The sequence below is a fragment of the Hyla sarda genome, chromosome 3, assembly GCF_029499605.1.
Source record: "Hyla sarda isolate aHylSar1 chromosome 3, aHylSar1.hap1, whole genome shotgun sequence".
Classification (NCBI taxonomy): Eukaryota; Metazoa; Chordata; class Amphibia; order Anura; family Hylidae; genus Hyla; species Hyla sarda.
In genome coordinates this window covers 36954442-36973846 of record NC_079191.1, presented here as the reverse complement: position 1 = coordinate 36973846, position 19405 = coordinate 36954442, and the positions used below count along the sequence as shown (strand labels likewise).

Below are 19405 nucleotides of genomic sequence, written 5' to 3'. Positions count from 1 at the left end.
CGCTGTAGTCGGTTAGGTAACGAGAGTTCCAATCCGCTACCGTATTGGAGAGACCTGGAAGATATTCTGTTGCAAGGACTTACACAGAAAATCTACAGGGGCTGTAAAGTTAGTGTAGTTCATAATCTAGTGTCTGTACCTGTGTGTGACGGTGGTCTGGCAATTCTTCTGTGATTTTCACCCCAATATTTATTTTTAACAGAATACAAAATTACTCGGGTCTCTGGATTTCCCAGGTTGCAGTGTGTCAAGATGTTACATCACTAGTCAGATGATGACAGGGAGCCTGTCTGCTTCAATGGGTGGAGCGACCGCTGGGTGGGAGAAAGATCATTTTGCAACAGCTGGTTAGAAAACACTGGTCTTTTGAATGGAATGAGGCTCATTTGTGTTTCAATGGGTGGTTTGGCTGATGTGTGGGAGGGAGGAAAGTGACCTCAAACCTACAAGCATGGATCTATGGGATGTGTAGTTCCAGAACTAGACAAGCACGGATCCTTCCTAAGCATGTCCATTACTGTCTGGCAGATAAGTACTAAAATCCCCTTATGGTGGATAACCCCTTTAATGACGGGATCGCTGATGTCCATCATTAGTGGTGAATGCTGGCTGCTGATAGCAGCTATCACTCGCCATCTATGAAGCAAGCACAGCTGCTGCGCTATCTTCATAGACCCTGAACACTGCTGCATTTAGGACCAGATGGCAAGGGCGTACAGGCACTCACTGTGTCATCAAGGAGTTAAAACTATTGATAAAAGAAGAGAACCTTAATTCTTTGCAATAAGGAAGCTTTAATATGAATGTATATGAAATACAATATAATTTTGTATTGATAAGTGCTCAATAAAGACAACTGATTACACTGCACATATTTGTGTTGGGAACTTGCCCAAGATTTCCACTCAAGGGCTGGTCCTGCAGGACTCCTGTTAATGGGAACGATGTTACTGCTGTGGAAAAAGTGCAGGAACTCAGTTCCCATGTGTTCCTGCAGGACTTCCTAGGCCTAGATAGTACCACACACACTGGTTTTGGTAGGTTAGTAGATGGAGGAAACACAAAAAGTTCATTTTATAGGTATATAGAGTGTCTTCAGCGTAGAGATTGTACTGAAAGTCAAATCTGCTCACAGCTTGCCCAGTGAGTGAGAAGAGGAAGGCACCCAGAACTGACCCCTGAGGAACCCCCGATGGTAAGGGAGAAAGAGGCGTTGAGCCGGTGCAGTGCCATGGATTGCAATTTGCCTTAGAAATGAAAATACGGGAAACCACCCACACACCATTCAGCTGTCTGGGCATGCTGGGAGTTGTGGTCCCTTCCCTGCACTACAACTCTCAGCATACCTGGGCAGCCTTTAGCTGTCTGGGTATGCTGGGAGTTGTAGTCCCTTTGCTGTCTAATCTAAGCTAAACTACAACTCCCAGCATGCCTGGGCAGCCTTTAGCTGTCCGGGCATGCTGGGAGTTGTAGTCCTTTTGCTGTCTAATTTAAGCTAAACTACAACTCCCAGCATGCCTGGGCAGCCTTTAGCTGTCTGGGCACGCTGGGAGTTGTAGTCCTAAACTACAACTCCCAGCATGCCTGGGCAGCCTTTAGCTGTCTGGGCATGCTGGGAGTTGTAGTCCTAAACTACAACTCCTAGTATGCCTGGGCAGCGTAGTACTAAACTACAACTCCCAGCATGCCTGGGCAGCCTTTAGCTGTCTGGGCATGCTGGGACTTGTTGTCCTAAACTACAACTCCCATGCTGGGAGTTGTGGTGCATAAACTATGCTAAATTACAACCTACACTAATCTACCTACCTACGCTATTGCGTAGTGCTGCGCATGCGCAGTACTACTTTAGCTGCGCCTGCTGCTCTACTTTCTGTTCCCCATTCCCTGAGAGTTAACAGGAGACTGGGAGTAGAGCAGCGGGCAGGGAGGCAAGCGGTTGTCAGCGTATTGGGCATAGGGATCCCGATAGCGCTGGCGATCGAGCGCGCTGGCGGGAGGCAATAAAACAGTAAAAGTATTAGCTTCTGTGGGCCACAGAGGCTATAAGAGCTCCATGCAGCTTCAGGCTATCACAGGGAGAGTATTTAATATGTCACGTGAGTCCCCGCAGTAACCAATGGTTGGGGGGTGGTGTGCGAGTGTCAGCCTATAGAATATAATGGAGGCGGAGCACTCGAACAGGGAAAACTGCTGAGTCACTCCGTTACATTCTAATGCAAATTGCAATCCACGGCACTGCACCGGCAAATGATACACTGAATAAGTGATCAAAGTGTTTGGAAGGAAACTAGGATAGAGGCCTTAAAGGGGTGCTCTGCACCTGTCACGCCCCCTCCCATAGACTTGCAATGAAGGGGTGGGGTGTGACATCATGAGGGTAGGGGGCTGTGATGTCACGAGCTCCCACCGACGGCTCCAGCGTTCGGAACAGTTTGTTCTAAATTCTGAGCAATGGAGTACCCCTTTAATATATACTTTAGCTCCAGAATGATTTTATCTTGTGGACGTGCTTCTTTCTCCTTTTGTAGATAATTTAATCGAAGATTATTCACCATTTAAACCTCCTTTTCCTATACATGCAGGCCAACAGCAAAAACAAAACAATACAACCTTTCCATCTCCAACACCCCTCCCCCTCCTCCCCCCACCAGGTTGGGGGTACCCTAAACCTTAAAGTGGTACTACAGTCGAAAACTATTTTTTACACATCAACTGGTGCCAGAAAGTTAAAGGGGTACTCCGGTGCTTAGACATCTTATCCCCTATCCATGACCGATTACCGGCGACTACAGGGCAGGCGGCTTGTGACGTCACGCCCCCGTGTGAGGTCACGCTCCGCCCCTCAATGCAAGCTTACGGGAGGGGGCGTCACACACCGCCCGCCCTGTAGTCGCCGGTAATCAGTCCCGGAGCGAACACACTCTGGGGACTGATTACAAACGGGGTGCCGCGAGCAAAGATCACGGGGGTCCCCAGCGGCAGGACTCCCGCGATCAGGCATCTTATCCCCTATCCTTTGGGTAGGGGATAAGATGTCTAAGCACCGGAGTACCCCTTTAAACAGATTTGTAAATTACTTCTATTATACCTCAGAGAAAGTTGAGTTGTTCTTTTCTGTCTGACCACAGTGCTCTCTGCTGACACCTCTGTCCATGTCGGGAAATGTCCAGAGCAGGAGAGGTCTGCTATAGGGATTTGTTCCTACTCTGGACAATTCCTGACACGGACAGAGGTGTCAGCAGAGAGCACTGTGGTCAAACAGAAGAGAAATTCAAAAAGAAAAGAACTTCCTCTGTAGTATACAGCAGCTGACAAGTACTGGAAGGATTAAGATTTTTTAATAGAAGTAATTTACAAGTCTGTTTAACTTTCTGGAGCCAGTTGATATGAAAAAACTGTTTTCCACCAGAGTACCCCTTTAAGTCAAATACTCTATAATGGTTTGTTGGTTATATTTGATTACTATGAACCCTTTTCTTTTAATTTTGTGACAAACTTTTGACTTTTAAAGTTTCAGGGCCCCGTAAACTTTTTCATAGTTACCATTCCATTTTTACTAAATGACTTTAGGTTTCTGCAGTGCCCCTGCCTCCCACTGGTGCATCTTATCAACAGGTTCATTTAGTTTTTTAGCATTTGTTATTTCCTGTAATAACATTTTTGGCTACTGAATTTTTTTTTATTTCTTAAGCTTCACAAAGGGCGGCTTTCGACAACAAAGGAGATATATATATAAATTGAGTAAAGCAAAATTGTGCTTCAACTATGGGGCCTTAATTTAGGACATCATCATTTTTATCGTTAGTTGTGAAGTTCTTTTTTTAGTTGTTGGGCTTTGTGAAGTGTAACCTTTGTTTGGCAAGCGAGGAAATAACAAAACGTGTCTAAGCACCTTTTGTGCAATTTGCAAGGTATTTATAGTTGTTTGGTTGTTATTTATTAGTTATAAACGTAAGAAACTAGTTATTTATTCCGTTTTTTTTTTACTTAAAAAAAAAAACGTTTAACAAGTTTCTTTTCACATGGTTGTCTATTTGTATATTCTAGTTTTGTTCCTGCTATTACAGTTTTTAATGTGACTTATAAGTGTAAGCTACAGTCCAGCTTTTTATGTGACTATCTTCTTTTGTTCCTTCACGTTTTTTTTTCTTTTTTCTTTTCAGTTTTCTATGATTATATTGTAATTTTTGTGATTATCAAATAAATTAGTGTGATTTTATTCAGTGGTTATGCTCCTGTTTTAGTTCTTTTTTATATAATGCTTTCCTTGAGCTGTTTGGTATATAGTGGGGATCAAAAGTTTGGGCACCCCAGGTAAAAATTTTTATTAATGTGCATAAAGAAGCCAAGGAAAGATGGAAAAATCTCCAGAAGGCATCAAATTGCAGATTAGACATTCTTATAATATGTCAACAAAAGTTAGATTTTATTTCCATCATTTACACTTTCAAAATAACAGAAAACAAAAAAAATGTTGTCTGCAAAAGTTTGGGCACCCTGCAGAATTGCACTGCCCCCTTTGCAAAGCTGAGACCTGCCAGTGTCATGGATTGTTCTCAATCATCATCAGGGAAGACCAGGTGATGTCAATCTCAAAGGTTTTAAATGCCCAGACTCATCTGACCTTGCCCCAACAATCAGCACCATGGGTTCTTCTAAGGAGTTGTCTAGAAATCTGAAACTGAAAATAGTTGACGCTCACAAAGCTGGAGAAGGCTATAAGAAGATAGCAAAACGTTTTCAGATGTCAATATCCTCTGTTTGGAATGTAATTAAGAAATGGCAGTCATCAGGAACAGTGGAAGTTGAAGCAAGATCTGGAAGACCAAGAAAAATATCAGACAAACACTGGTTTTGAATTGTTTTTCTCACAATCCTGCAAGCTGTTCTGACTGCACAATCCCTCCAGAAAGATCTGGCAGACACTGGAGTTGTGGTACACTATTCCACTATAAAGAGATACTTGTACAAATATGGTCTTCATGGAAGAGTCATCAAAAGAAAACCTCTTCTACATCCTCACCACAAAAATCAGCGTTTGAACTTTGCAAATGAACATGTAGACAAGCCTGATGCATTTTGGAAACAAGTTCTGTGGACCGATGAGGTTAAAATTGAACTTTTTGGCAGGAATGAGCAAAGGTATGCTTGGAGAAGAAGGGGAACAGAATTTAATGAAAAGAACCTCTGTCCAACTGTTAAGCATGGGGGTGGATCAATCATGCTTTTGGGTTGTATTGCAGCCAGTGGAACAGGGAACAGATCGCAAGTAGAAGGAAAAGTTGATTAAATAAAATTTCAGCAAATTTTGCATGCTAACTTGATGCCATCTGTGAAAAAGCTGAAGTTAAAGAGAGGATGGCGTCTACAAATAGATAATGATCCTAAACACACCTCGAAATCCACGGGAATTACATCAAGAGGCATAAACTGAAGGTTTTGCCATGGCCTTCACAATCTCCTGACATCAACATAATTGAAAATCGATGGATAGACCTTAAAAGAGCAGTACGTGACAGACAGCCCAGAAATCTCAAAGAACTGGAAGACTTTTGTAAGGAAGAATGAGCAAAGATACCTCAAACAAGAATTGAAAGACTCTTGGCTGGCTACAAAAAGCGTTTACAAGCTGTGATACTTGCCAAAGGGGGCAGTACAAGATATTAACTCTGCAGGGTGCCCAAACTTTTGCAGACACCAATTTTTTGTTTTCTGTTATTTTGAAAGTGTAAATGATGGAAATAAAATCTAACTTTTGTTGACATATTATAAGAATGTCTCATCTGTAATTTGATGCCTTTTGGAGATTTTTCCATCTTTCCTTGGCTTCTTTATGCACATTAATACAACTTTTTACTTTGGGTGCCCAAACTTTTGATCCCCTCTGTAGTGTGGAGACCTAGGACTCCCAAACACATAATGGTTTTTCATATGGGAATATGGCGGTGTGGTCCATGGGAACTTTTTTTTGTTGATAACTCTGCTTTATTTACTTAGGACAGTGGTCTCCAAACTGTAGACCTCCAGCTTTAAAAAAAAACAAACTACAACTCCCAGCATGATGTGGCATACTGGGAGTTGTAGTATTGCAATATCTGGAGGCCCACAGTTTAAAGACCACTGACCTAGAATAACTGTTTTATTTTATTTATATGTATATATTTATATGTATGTATATATATATATATATATATATATATATATATATATATATTATATATAATATATATATTTAGTTGTTCATCAGGCAAACTTGTTGGAAAAACATTTTAGTCATTTGTATGTTAAAGTCCACATGTATGATCCTTCCTTATTAACAGGTGTCTGACTTGGTTATTATCATGAACCACAAAAGGGCGGTGGAAGCTTTTGCCAAAGGTGGGAACCTAACTCTGGGAGGAAACTTTACGGTGGCTATCGGACCTCTTGGCAGGTAGGAGTGTAAAAAAATGAATAAAATAAAATGTAAATATAATGTATTTTTATACATAATTGATGATAATTTATAAGCTGTGATCAGTTTGGGCTAATGTTAGTCACCCTGTCTTATCGAAAACGTATTGCTATTACCTGGTGTATTGTTATAGTCTCCTATAAGATGTCTTCCTTTGCACAAATTCAAGCTTATGGAGACTGTTTTCAAAGAGTCCTGGTTGTTCCAAATGTCTTCCATTTTAGAATTATGGAGGCCTCTATGCTCTTGGGAACTCTTAGTGCAGCAGAAATGTTTTTTTGTACCCCTGCATACCAGAGCAAAAGCAAAGCCAGAAGCTGGAAAGAACTGCCTGTAGAGTGCAGAGATGCATTGTCAGCTGTTTCTTTCCAAATCCTGTCCAGTCAGCTGAATTTACCGCAGGTGACTCCGACCATGGTAGAAACAGCTCAGAGATGATCCAGAGAAATGTGAGGAGCCAGAGATTAGTGGCGGAGTACCCCTTAAAAACTTGACATCTTATCCCCCTATCCAAAGGCTATCTCTCCTGCAGCCCCCCTATAATCTGGTGCACAGAGCGAGCTTCGCTCCGTGCCTGATGACTGGACACGGCTCTGCCCCTCATGACGTCACACCCCGCCCCCTTAATGCAAGTCTATGGGAGGGGGTGTGGCACCATCCAAGCCCCCTCCCATAGACTTGCATTAAGGGGCGGGACGTGACACCACGATCCTCCGGCACCAGATGATAGTGGTGCTGCAGTAGAGATCATGGGGATTCCCCGATCCTTTGGTTTTTCAAAAAAACAACTAAAATTCTATTATCACATTATGGGGTCTTGACTGTAGAATGATGGAGAAATATTTTTATTATTTAATTCTAGAATAAGGCCGCAGCATAACAAAACGTGAAAAAAATAAAAGGGTCTTTTTTTTTTTCCCACCACTAAATAGACCTTGTGGGGATGAATAGTGATTAGTGAGGATGGGTGGGTTTGTACGTGTTATTTGTTTATAGATTTATTTTGTGTATATATTATGTCTGTTTAATTATGCAATGTCTTGGATGTCTTGTTTGTAATATTGAAAATATGAATAAAGAATATTTAAATTAAAAGGATCTAAAAATTTTCCCAATGCATTGTACACAATTATACAGTTAGCAATTTATCTGCTACAACATTTTTCCCCTTTTTCTTCGGATGCCCATGTGGTGGGGGGGGCTAACCAGCCAACATCCTCCCCTAGAGAGACACTACTGTATGTGTACACCTGCATGCCCATTGCAGAAGATGTCCTTTCTAAAGGGGTACTCCGGTGGAAAACTGTGTTTTTTCAATCAACTGGGGCCAGAAAATTATACAGATTTGTAAATTACTTCTAAGAAAAAAATCTTCATTCTTTTCTTTTTGAATTTCTTTTCTGTCTGACCACAGTGCTCTCTGCTGACCCCTCTGCCCATGTCGTGAGCAGGAGAGGTTTGCTATGGGGATTTGTGCCTGCTTTGGACAGTTCCTGACATGGACAGAGGTGTCAGCAGAGAGCACTGTGGTCAGACTGGAAAGAAATTCAAAAAGAAAAGAACTTCCTCTGGAGCATACAGCAGCTGATAAGTACTGGAAGGGTTAAGTTTTTTTTATATAATAGTAATTTACAAATCTGTTTAACTTTCTGGCACCAGTGGATAAAAAAAAAAAATAATAATAATAATGATAATAATTTCACCGGAGTACCCCTTTTAAGTGGTTGTGAAAACACACGTGGAGGCCTCCTGGTGAACATTTGGTTTGATAAGTGTCAGTCTCAGGTTACTTTAATACATCCCCAGTGTCCTTTCAGTCTTTACTTAAAGGGGTACTCTGGCCCTAAGACAAAGGATAGGCTATACGATATCTGATTGTGGGGGTCCCACTGCTGGGGACCCCCGCAATCTATCATTCAGCACCCACCTTTGCGAGCTCTCCACAGCGCTGGAGGCTTCGAGTGTGCAGTGTGACGACCACGGGCCTGTAGTATCGTGACGTCACGACTCCACCCCCGTGTGGGGGTCCCCAGCGGCAGAATCCCCGCGATCAGACATCTTATTAGACCTCTGTATTAGGGGCGGAGTACCCCTTTAACAGGGTTGTGTTTTGCGAAGGTACTTATTGACTGCAAAATAATGGATGTCACAAAGATTTATGGTCTACCTTGACAAATGGTTTCAACTAGGGCTGCATATATTACATTACAATTTTTAGGATTTGTAATATGGAAAATTTGTGATTACCTGTGGCAGTGGCCCTGTATCTTCTGTGCTCCCAACAACCAGCCAGTTACAGGACCTTTCCCACTCAGCCAATCAGTGGCCACGGCGGTTACATGTGTCAGGCCAGTGATTGGCTGAGCAGGAAGGTCCTGTAAGACCCATAAGACACCAGACTATGTGGAGGAGAATGGGATCTGCAGCAGGCCTACAGGGGACCGATGAAAAGGTAAGCATTAGATTTTTTATTTTTTTTAATGCTTCACCCGCACCCTGCCGCAACATTAATATATTTGTTATATGGAAATCACAATATTTACCTCTATAATCGCAATCACACATTTTCCCCAATCGTGCAGCCCTAGTTTGAACAGTCTTTTGGGCAGTGATGTTCACGTACGGCTTAATATACTCCAACCTTTCTTGCAAGAACATAGCGGAACATTAGAATCTGTCATGTCCCTTACACAGTCCTCAAGGCCCACCAAGAGTCCAGAATTAGAATTGTTCTCTGTTCTATTCCATTGGAGTAACTGAATAAACCTGGAATATTTTTGGGCCCTGAGGACTGTGTTGGATGTGCTGATGTACATGATTGTATAACAGGTGAATACACCGCACGCTCAGCTTAGCATTCTGAGGGAATAAATGCTCACTGCTTTGTCCTTGTTACTTATCTTGCGATGGTTCTTCTAGAAATCTGGAGGGAGATGTTGCGATAAGAAGCTCCGCGGCCGTCTACACCTACTGCAAGTCACGGGGATTGTTTGCTGGAATATCATTAGAAGGGTCCGGCTTGATAGAGAGGAAAGAAACTAATCGCAAGTAAGTGAAAGTTTTTTTTTTCTGACCATTAGAAGTAAAGGCATATATTATGGCAGTCCTGAAAAGTCCTTGCAATGCTGCTCCTTTCTGAAAAGCAGAACTTGTATTTCCTTTTCTACCTGCAGCCACTTTTTCTAAAAACTTTCATAAGTAAAATAATAGAAATACATATAAGAAAGTAGGTACCAAATACTTGCACTTTGGTATGGAGTAGCCACTCCACAAATCCCTCTTAGTAGCCAACATCAAGTGCTCTTGTTTTGAGCTTTTGGGCATACATGCACAGACTATGGGACTTTGAAGCAAGCTTAGGAGCTGTGCTGTGGTGGTCGGCCATGCCCCCTTGTGCCGTCAGGCCATGCCCTGTCAATGCCAGTCTAAGGGAGGGGGCCACGCCCCCTCCCATTGACTTGCATTGAGTGGGTGTGGCCTGATGGCTCAAGGGGTGTGGCCGACCACCACAGCACAGCTCCTAAGCTTGCTTCAAAGTCCTATAGTGGGTGCATGTATGCCCAAAAGCTCAAAACAAGAGCACTTGATGTAGGCTACTAAGAGGGATTGGTGGAGTGGCCAACCCCCGCAGTGTAAACACAGGGTACCCCTTAAAGCCGGTGAGTAATTGCTTCTATCAGCAGCCAGGGCTCACTGTTAATGCTGGACATTGGCCATCAAGATGATGTTCGGCATTAACCCTCTTAAAGCGGTAAAATATTGATGCTGGTCCTTTAGGGGGCTGATCAGGACCTCTGCAATGTAATCGCTGAGATGACAGACTAAGGTCCCTTACCCTCCTCCTTCATGTCTTCAGATCTTGAAAAGCAACGCCTGATTTTTATCAGTGAGTTTGGTGCATTATTACTTTTGTCAGTTTCAAGTTATTTTAGGGAGCATTGTGAGTTTTTCTGTCTTTAGCAGAAGGGTACCAACAATTTTGTCCACGTCTGTATGGATGTTTCTGATGGATACAGTATAGTAGCCTCTATCACTGTTAGGATACCATTGTTTATAAAAAAAAAAAAAATTAAGTATGCTTAAAGGAGTATTCCAGGATTTTTTATTTTTTTAATTTAACTATGCTTTTTGGGCTGTAAAGTAAGTGTAGTTCCTAATATAATGTTTGTATCTGTGTGTGATGGTGGTCTCACAATTCTTCTGTGATTTTTGCCCCGATGTTTATTTTTAACAGCATACAAAATAAGTGTTGTCTTAGGTTTTCCCAGGTTGTAGTGTTGCCCGAGACATTACATCACTAGTCAGGTGTTGAAATGAGCCTGTCTGCTTCATTGGGTGGAGCATATGCTGGGAGGGAGAGACATCATTCTGCAAGGAATTAAGTTTTGCAACAGCTGGAAGCACCTGGTCATAAAACACTGGTCTATTGCTTACAGCACAGGTGTGTTTCAATGTGGGTGGGTTGGCTAATATGTGGGAGGGAGAAAAGGGACCTCACACTTACAAATAAGGAATAATGGGACATGTGGTTGGAGGGAGGGAACTCCAACAGGAAAAGATTATTAAATTTTTTTAAGTATACAATTGTATATCATCTAGACGGCAGCTATAGGGAATGAGGGGTTCACAATTTGCCCTTGGGCTAATGGGAGTTTATTTACGCCCTGCTGTGTAGGATAGGCCAAATATAACTTGGTTGCCTCCAGACCATTATTGGGTACATTTATGTACTAGATCTGTTAGTCTTTAGCTCAAGTAGATTAATTGAATCTGATATGTATGAAACAGAGGCCCTCATTTACTTAGAAAATCGGGTTGTAAGTCTATCTTGCTTTCTTACCCGACTGCTTTTTTCTCCTGGTATTTATTATTATGTCGCATCCGGTTTGTCCCACGTGGGTTTTGTTGGTTTTGGTTTCCAACTCCTCTGAGTTATCGGGAAAAAATCCACAACAATTCAACAAATTCGGGTTGGAAACCTTTATAAATATGTGGGAAAGCTCAGAAATGGGCCAGAATGTTCATAAAGAATCTGTTTCTAAAATGCCAAAGGCTTCGCACACAGTTGAACTGGCACCTAATGAATTCCAGCTTCCATTCGTATTGTTTCCATACTGACTTTACCCATATTGAAGATGGTAGAGGTTGTGCACCCCATGCTGGTTATTCTTACATGCTATGGAATGTTGCATTCCCTCAAGAATGTAAATCTGCTAGTAATTTCCATTGATGTCATACATGTAGTATTCCTTGCAGTATATAAAACATTTGTCTTGCAGAGTTATAATAGGGTTCTTATTACAGATTTTATTGTCAAGAGGACATCCGGGCCTATGAGATCCTGTTTGGTGAAATCCCCCGCCCCGCCTTGGCCGAAGAACTTTATGACATTCTTGATTCTTTTACTGAAAAATATGAAATTGAAGAACAGAGTATTAGTAGGAGAAAGACTGTCAGAGAACAAAGAAAGGTAAAACCTATATGATCGTACAGCTACCATACGAGATGACCGGAATGATGGCTTATAGGTTTGGGTGGTCATAAAACTTGTATGAAAAACTTAAAAAGAAAATGGGGATTACTTACTAAGAGTGGAGTCTTGTTTTCTTTGTGGTTTTTTCCCATGGTATTGCTGATTTGGTGCTTTCCCCAAGGTTTTACTGTTATTACAACTACTTTGAGCTGTCGGGTTTTCCAGAGCACAAACTCGCCACATTTTATATGGAAACATTAGTAAATTTGTTGAGATTTTTTTAAACTGTCGAGGACACTCCCCTTTATTGGAAATGGAGAGTTGGTTGTGCTGAATTTGAGACCAAAAAAATCCAAAACACCCAATTTGGGCCCAAAACCTGAGAAAAAGTCTGGGTCACACTAGTAAATAAACCCCTAATGTGTTACTTATTTTATTTTTTTACAATTTAAATAGACAGATACATAATTATTTCCTTCATCTTTTCTACAATTTTCTGATTGTAGATTTTTTTTTTCTCTTCCTTTTTTTTTTTCCTTTTTTTTTCCTGAGCATGATTATTTGGGCTGCTCTTAACAACATTTAGAGAGATACTTTACAGCTGCCACATGGACCATAGGAACCTGTAGTCAGAAGCCTGATTATTGACTATTATGGGAGAGAATGGTGGGCAGGCTTTGTGATGAGGTCACTGTCCTGGGAGGGAGGAGGGGAATTGTGACCATCATCTATTGTGAATGGCCTGATCCTGTCGTATATAGCTACAGGTGTAACCTCTCACTGTAGTCCTGTCTGTGATGTTAACCCCTTAAGGACCCAGCCAATTTTAGCTGTAGGACACGGCCATTTTTTGCACATCTGACCACTGTCACTTTAAACATTAATAACTCTGGGATGCTTTTACCTTTCATTCTGATTCCGAGATTGTTTTTTCGTGACATATTCTACTTTATGTTAGCGGTAAAATTTTGTCGATACTTGCATAATTTCTTGGTGAAAAATTCCCAAATTTGATGAAAAAAATTTAAAATTTAGCTCTCTGCTTATAAGGAAAATGAAGGGTCTTCATATTAGAAATACCCCACAAATGACCCAATTATAAAAACTACACCCCTCAAAGTATTCAAAATGATATTCAAAAGGTTTGTTAACCCTTTAGGTGTTTCACAGGAATAACAGCAAAGTGAAGGAGAAAATTCAAAATCTTCATTTTTTTAAACTGGCATGTTCTTGTAGATCCAGTTTTTGAATTTTTACAAGGGGTAAAAGGAGAGAAATCTTCCTAAAATGTGTAACCCAATGTGTAACCTCGAGTAAGGAAATAACTCATATGTGTATGTTAAGTGTTCAGCGGGTGCAGTAGAAGCCCCTATGGTTCCAGAACAGCAAAATAAAACCACATGGCATACCATTTTGGAAAGTAGACCCCTCAAGGCACGTAACAAGGGGTCCAGCGAGTCTTAACACCCCACAGGTGTTTGACGACTTTTCGTTAAAGTTGGACGTGTAAATTATTATTTTTTTTTTTTTTTTTACAAAAATGCTGGTTTTCCCCCAAATTTTACATTTTTACAAGGGGTAATAGGAGAAAATGACCCCCAAAATTTTTTACCCCATCTCTTCTCAGTATGAAAATACCTCATATGTGCACGTCAAGTGCTCTGTTGGCGCACTACAATGCTCAGAAGAGAAGGATTCACATTTGGCCTTTGCAAAGTAAATTTTGCTGAAATGGTTTTTGGGGGGCATGTCCCATTTAGGAAGTCCCTATGGTGCCAGGACAGCAAAAAAAAAAACACATGGCATACTATTTTGGAAACTACACCCCTCTAGGAATGTAACAAGGGGTACAGTGAGCCTTAACACCCCACAGGTGTTTGACGACTTTGGATGTGTTAAAGTTATTTTATTCTTTTTTTTTTTTAAATAACTGTTTATTTATATAGAAATATTTTCCAAGACATTTTATACACATCAAATATCATGTAAAAAGTAAAGCAAGAAAGTATAAAGTCATCTCCAGTGTAGAAGTAAGCAAAGTAACCAAAGTATAACAGTTATCATCATTACAATTGTCACGATCCCGGCTGGTAGGAGGTGGATCCTCTGTGCCAGAGAGGGATTGGCGAGGACCGTGCTAGTGGACCGGTTCTAAGTCACTACTGGTTTTCACCAGAGCCCGCCGCAAAGCGGGATGGTCTTGCTGCGGCGGTAGTGACCAGGTCGTCTCCACTAGCAACGGCTCAACCTCTCTGACTGCTGAAGATAGGCGCGGTACAAGGGAGTAGACAGAAGCAAGGTCGGACGTAGCAGAAGGTCGGGGCAGGCAGCAAGGATCGTAGTCAGGGGCAACGGCAGGAGGTCAGGAACACGGGCTAGGAACAAACAAGGGAACGCTTTCACTAGGCACAAGGGCAACAAGATCCGGCAAGGGAGTGCAGGGGAAGTGAGGTATAAGTAGGGAGTGCACAGGTGGAAACTAATCAAGGTAATTGGGAAGATTGGACCAGGCACCATCATTGGTGCACTGGCCCTTTAAATCGCAGAGACCCGGCGCGCGCGCGCCCTAGGGAGCGGGGCCGCGCGCGCCGGGACAGGACCGACGGAGAGCGAGTCAGGTACGGGAGCCGGGGTGCGCATCGCGAGCGGGCGCCACCCGCATCGCGAATCGCATCCCGGCTGGAGGCGGTACCGCAGCGCACCCGATCAGTGGATCTGACCGGGGCGCTGCAGCAACGAGGATGAGGCGAGCGCTCCGGGGAGGAACGGGGACCCGGAGCGCTCGGCGTAACAGTACCCCCCCCCTTGGGTCTCCCCCTCTTCTTGGGTCCAAAGAACCTGAGGATCAAAAACACAATTCTTTCGTGATGAGGTCCGATGCACATTAGGAGGGGTTCCGTGCGGTAACGCACGGCACAGTCCAATCTTTCATTGTTAACACAATTGATGTAGAGGGGTCTGGCGAGACTGGTCACAGGGATGTTGAACCTGTTGATAAGAGAGGCCAAAAAAAAATTTCCTGCAGATCCGGAATCCAAGAAGGCCATAGTAGAGAAGGAGAAGGTAGAGGCAGATATCCGCACAGGCACAGTAAGGCGTGGAGAAGCAGAGTTGACATCAAGAACTGTGTCACCTTTGTGCGGAGTCAGCGTACGTCTTTCCAGGCGGGGAGGACGGATAGGACAATCCTTCAGGAAGTGTTCGGTACCGGCATAGTACAGGCAAAGATTCTCCATGCGGCGTTGTGTCCTCTCTTGAGGTGTCAAGCGAGACCGGTCAACTTGCATAGCCTCCACGGCGGGAGGCACAGGAACGGATTGCAGAGGACCAGAGGAAAGAGGAGCCGGGGAGAAAAAACGCCTCGTGCGAACAAAGTCCATATCCAGGCGGAGCTCCAGACGCCATCCGGAAAAACGCATGTCAATGCGAGTGGCAAGATGAATGAGTTCATGTAGGTTAGCAGGAGTTTCTCGTGCGGCCAGAACATCTTTAATGTTGCTGGATAGGCCTTTTTTAAAGGTCGCGCAGAGAGCCTCACTATTCCAGGACAACTCGGAAGCAAGAGCACGGAACTGAATGGCGTACTCGCCAACGGAAGAAACACCCTGGGCCAGGTTCAGCAGGGCAGTCTCGGCAGAAGAAGCTCGGGCAGGCTCCTCGAAGACACCACGGACCTCAGCGAAGAAGGACTGGACTGTGGCTGTGGCAGGATCATTGCGGTCCCAGAGCGGTGTGGCCCCAGACAAGGCCTTTCCAGAAAGGAGACCATGGCAGAGTCTAGAGTCCTCATCAAATTTGTCCGGCAGGGACAAGCAGGGGTTAGGAGCGGCCGGTTGCTGCGGAGGAGTTGCAGGAGCCGGCGGAGGAGATGGTTGTTGCAGCTGTAGCTGTGACTGAAATTGTGACTGAAGCTGCTGTATCTGTGACTGAAGTTGCAGTGTCACGGTGGTCAAGTAAGCCAGCTGGTGATTTCGTTGGGCAATCTGTCGGGCTTGCTGGGCGACCAGTGTGGGGAGGTCGGCGACAACTGGCAGAGGAACTTCAGCGGGATCCATGGCCGGATCTACAGTCACGATCCCGGCTGGTAGGAGGTGGATCCTCTGTGCCAGAGAGGGATTGGCGAGGACCGTGCTAGTGGACCGGTTCTAAGTCACTACTGGTTTTCACCAGAGCCCGCCGCAAAGCGGGATGGTCTTGCTGCGGCGGTAGTGACCAGGTCGTCTCCACTAGCAACGGCTCAACCTCTCTGACTGCTGAAGATAGGCGCGGTACAAGGGAGTAGACAGAAGCAAGGTCGGACGTAGCAGAAGGTCGGGGCAGGCAGCAAGGATCGTAGTCAGGGGCAACGGCAGGAGGTCAGGAACACGGGCTAGGAACAAACAAGGGAACGCTTTCACTAGGCACAAGGGCAACAAGATCCGGCAAGGGAGTGCAGGGGAAGTGAGGTATAAGTAGGGAGTGCACAGGTGGAAACTAATCAAGGTAATTGGGAAGATTGGACCAGGCACCATCATTGGTGCACTGGCCCTTTAAATCGCAGAGACCCGGCGCGCGCGCGCCCTAGGGAGCGGGGCCGCGCGCGCCGGGACAGGACCGACGGAGAGCGAGTCAGGTACGGGAGCCGGGGTGCGCATCGCGAGCGGGCGCCACCCGCATCGCGAATCGCATCCCGGCTGGAGGCGGTACCGCAGCGCACCCGGTCAGTGGATCTGACCGGGGCGCTGCAGCAACGAGGATGAGGCGAGCGCTCCGGGGAGGAACGGGGACCCGGAGCGCTCGGCGTAACAACAATGTATAGAACATGAATTGTCATGTGTAAAGACATAACAGTATAGAATATAACAATCCAAGTCTGTGAGATGAACCAATGGTCGATTGGGTCCGATGTAATATCACATTGTATAACACGTAGAATTCACACTAGAGACGTAAAATTCTTATTTTCCACTAAAATGCTGTTTTTTCCCAAAATTTTAAATTTTTACAAGGGGTAATAAGAGAAATGCCCTCCAAAATGTGTAACCCCATCTTTTCTGAGTATGGAAAGACCCCATGTGTGGACGTCAAGTGCACTGCGGGCGCACTACAATGCTCAGAAGAGAAGGAGTCACATTTGCAAATTTTGCTGAAATGGGGGGGGGGGGGGGGAGACATGTCGCATTTAGGAAGCCCCTATGGTGCCAGGACAGCAAAAAAAAAAAAAAACACATGGCATACTATTTTAGAAACTACACCCCTCAAGGAACGTAACAAGGGGTACAGTGAGCCTTAACACCGCACAGGTGTTTGATAAATATTCATGAATTGGGATGTGAAAATGAAAAATTTGATTTTTTACACTAAAATGCTGGGGTTACCCCAAATTTTTCATTTTCACAAGTGGTAAAAGGAGAAAATTTCATTGTAAATGTGTAAATACATTTCTTAAGAGTAAGGACATACCTCATATCTTGGCGTAAACAGCATGCACACCGGTCTCAGAGGTGCCGGAGATCAGTCAGGGTCCTTGAGCTTTGGCTTTCTCCTATGGAGCCAGAACAGTGGGACCCCCCCCCCTCAAGGGGCATTACATGGGGTAAATAACTGGGGTACACTAAATAACTAAAGTGGGGTACAGTGGGACATAAAATTATAAATTATGTTCCCAGGATGATGACCCAGAGGATAGCCAAAACTAAAAAATATGCCCACCCCAAACCCTATGCTCTGAATTATCATTCTGGGAATGTGATGTGTGTGGCCGTCCCTAACCTGTTGCCTCAAATGCGCACCCCGCTCAGGTGGAGAGAGAGAGCGCTGCACATTTGAGGCAACATAAAGTCCCCGATGATAGTGACTCAGTGACCCATGACCCAGAGAAAAAAATACCCCCAGAGGTCTTTGCAGTTTTTTTTTTTTTTTTCAGATGAAACATTATTTTGGGCAATTTAGTGGTTTTATGGGGTTAAACCTTGGAATGTACTCTGGACTTGGTACATTGGGGTCAAATTATGGAAAATTAAAATGAGAAGGGAAAATTTTGTACTCCATGGAAGTTTGATACTCCCTGAAGCAGTCCTTAATGCAGAGGCCCGGATGATCGGGGCAAGTGTCACATTGAGTGGTGGTGTCCTTCCGTATCCCCCTCTTGTAACACACTCTGCATCTTTTCTGGGATCGTCCCTTCTTTCCAGTGTGGGGGACTTCACCTGGAAAGTGTTGGCCTGGGACGATCCTGGCACCTATTACTCCAGTTCCTTGGGAAGTCCGGCCTGCTCTTTCCCGGTCGCCAAAGATCAGGACCTTTAGGACTTCTTCTTGGAACTGGAGGAATGTCCCTGTGTTGCCAGCATGCTGGGACAGTACAAAAGCGTTGTACATGGCAACCTGTACCATGTAGACCGCAACTTTTTTGTACCATACCCGTGTTTTGCGCATGGCCATGTATGGCTTGAGGACTTGATCAGAAAGATCAACTCCCCCCATATACCGATTGTAGTCCAGAATACAATCGGGCTTGAGGACTGTTGTTGTGGTACCTCGCACAGGGACAGGTGAGCTGCCATTGCCATGAATAGTAGTCAGCATAAGGACATCCCTCTTATCCTTATACTTGACCAACAACAGGTTTTCATGGGCAAGGGCACGGGACTCACCCTTGGGAATAGGTGTCTTAACAAAATTTAGAGGGAGGCCACTCTGGTTTTTCCGCACGGTCCCACAAGCGGACGTCGATCTGGCGGCAAGGGATGTGAAGAGAGGGATGCTGGTATAAAAGTTGTCCACGTACACGTGGTAACCCTTATCCAGCAATGGGTGCACAAGCTCCCAAACGAGTTTCCCGCTAACACCCAGAGTGGGGGAACAATCTGAGGGTTCAATACGGGAATCTCGTCCCTCATACACTCTAAACTTGTAAGTGTACCCGGAGGTACTCTCACAAAGTTTATAGAGCTTCACGCCATATCGCACCCGCTTTGAGGGAATATACTGGCGGAAGATGAGTCTACCCTTGTGTTGGGGGTTGGGGGGGGTGGGGAGTATGTACTGTGTGTGATTGGTGTAACTATAAACTGTATGGGGGGGGGAAACGCTGCGGCCAAAAAAAAAATGGGGGGCCAAATGCAGTGCCCTGAACCCCGCTGAAAAATTGCGGCGGACCCTTGGGGACCTATTAGGGGGTCGGGGGGGGGGGGGAATTTTTTTTAACTCTTTTTAACTTTTATTTTACTTTTTGCCCTACCTTTCCCTGGGCTGTATTCTTTCCCTGATCTATGGGGGGCTTCTTTCCTTCTGTGGAGGCTCCAATCTCAGCAGAGGGGGGGTCCCGGTCTTCCTCCAGCAGCTCTGACCACTGACTGAACCCAGCCAGCCGCGGGAGCTGCAGGAGGATGCGGTTAACCCCTCCCCTGCTGGCTGCTATTGGCTGGACGATCGTCCAGCCAATAGCAGCGATCCTGGGGGGGTGACGAAATCGCCACCTCCCCATAGATACAGGA

The 19405-nt window shown here is 44.5% G+C and overlaps 1 protein-coding gene across 4 annotated transcripts in view; it reads left to right on the top strand.

Moving 5' to 3' along the window:
* SH3YL1 (SH3 and SYLF domain containing 1) overlaps positions 1–19405 on the top strand; it is a 126151-nt gene that overhangs the window by 56419 nt on the left and 50327 nt on the right. For all 4 annotated transcript variants that reach the window (XM_056564068.1, XM_056564065.1, XM_056564066.1 and 1 more), the window contains 3 exons: positions 6321–6433; positions 9374–9502; positions 11759–11924. In XM_056564068.1, coding sequence (XP_056420043.1) covers positions 6321–6433; positions 9374–9502; positions 11759–11924 — 408 coding nt within the window. The remainder of the gene's footprint in view (positions 1–6320; positions 6434–9373; positions 9503–11758; positions 11925–19405) is intronic.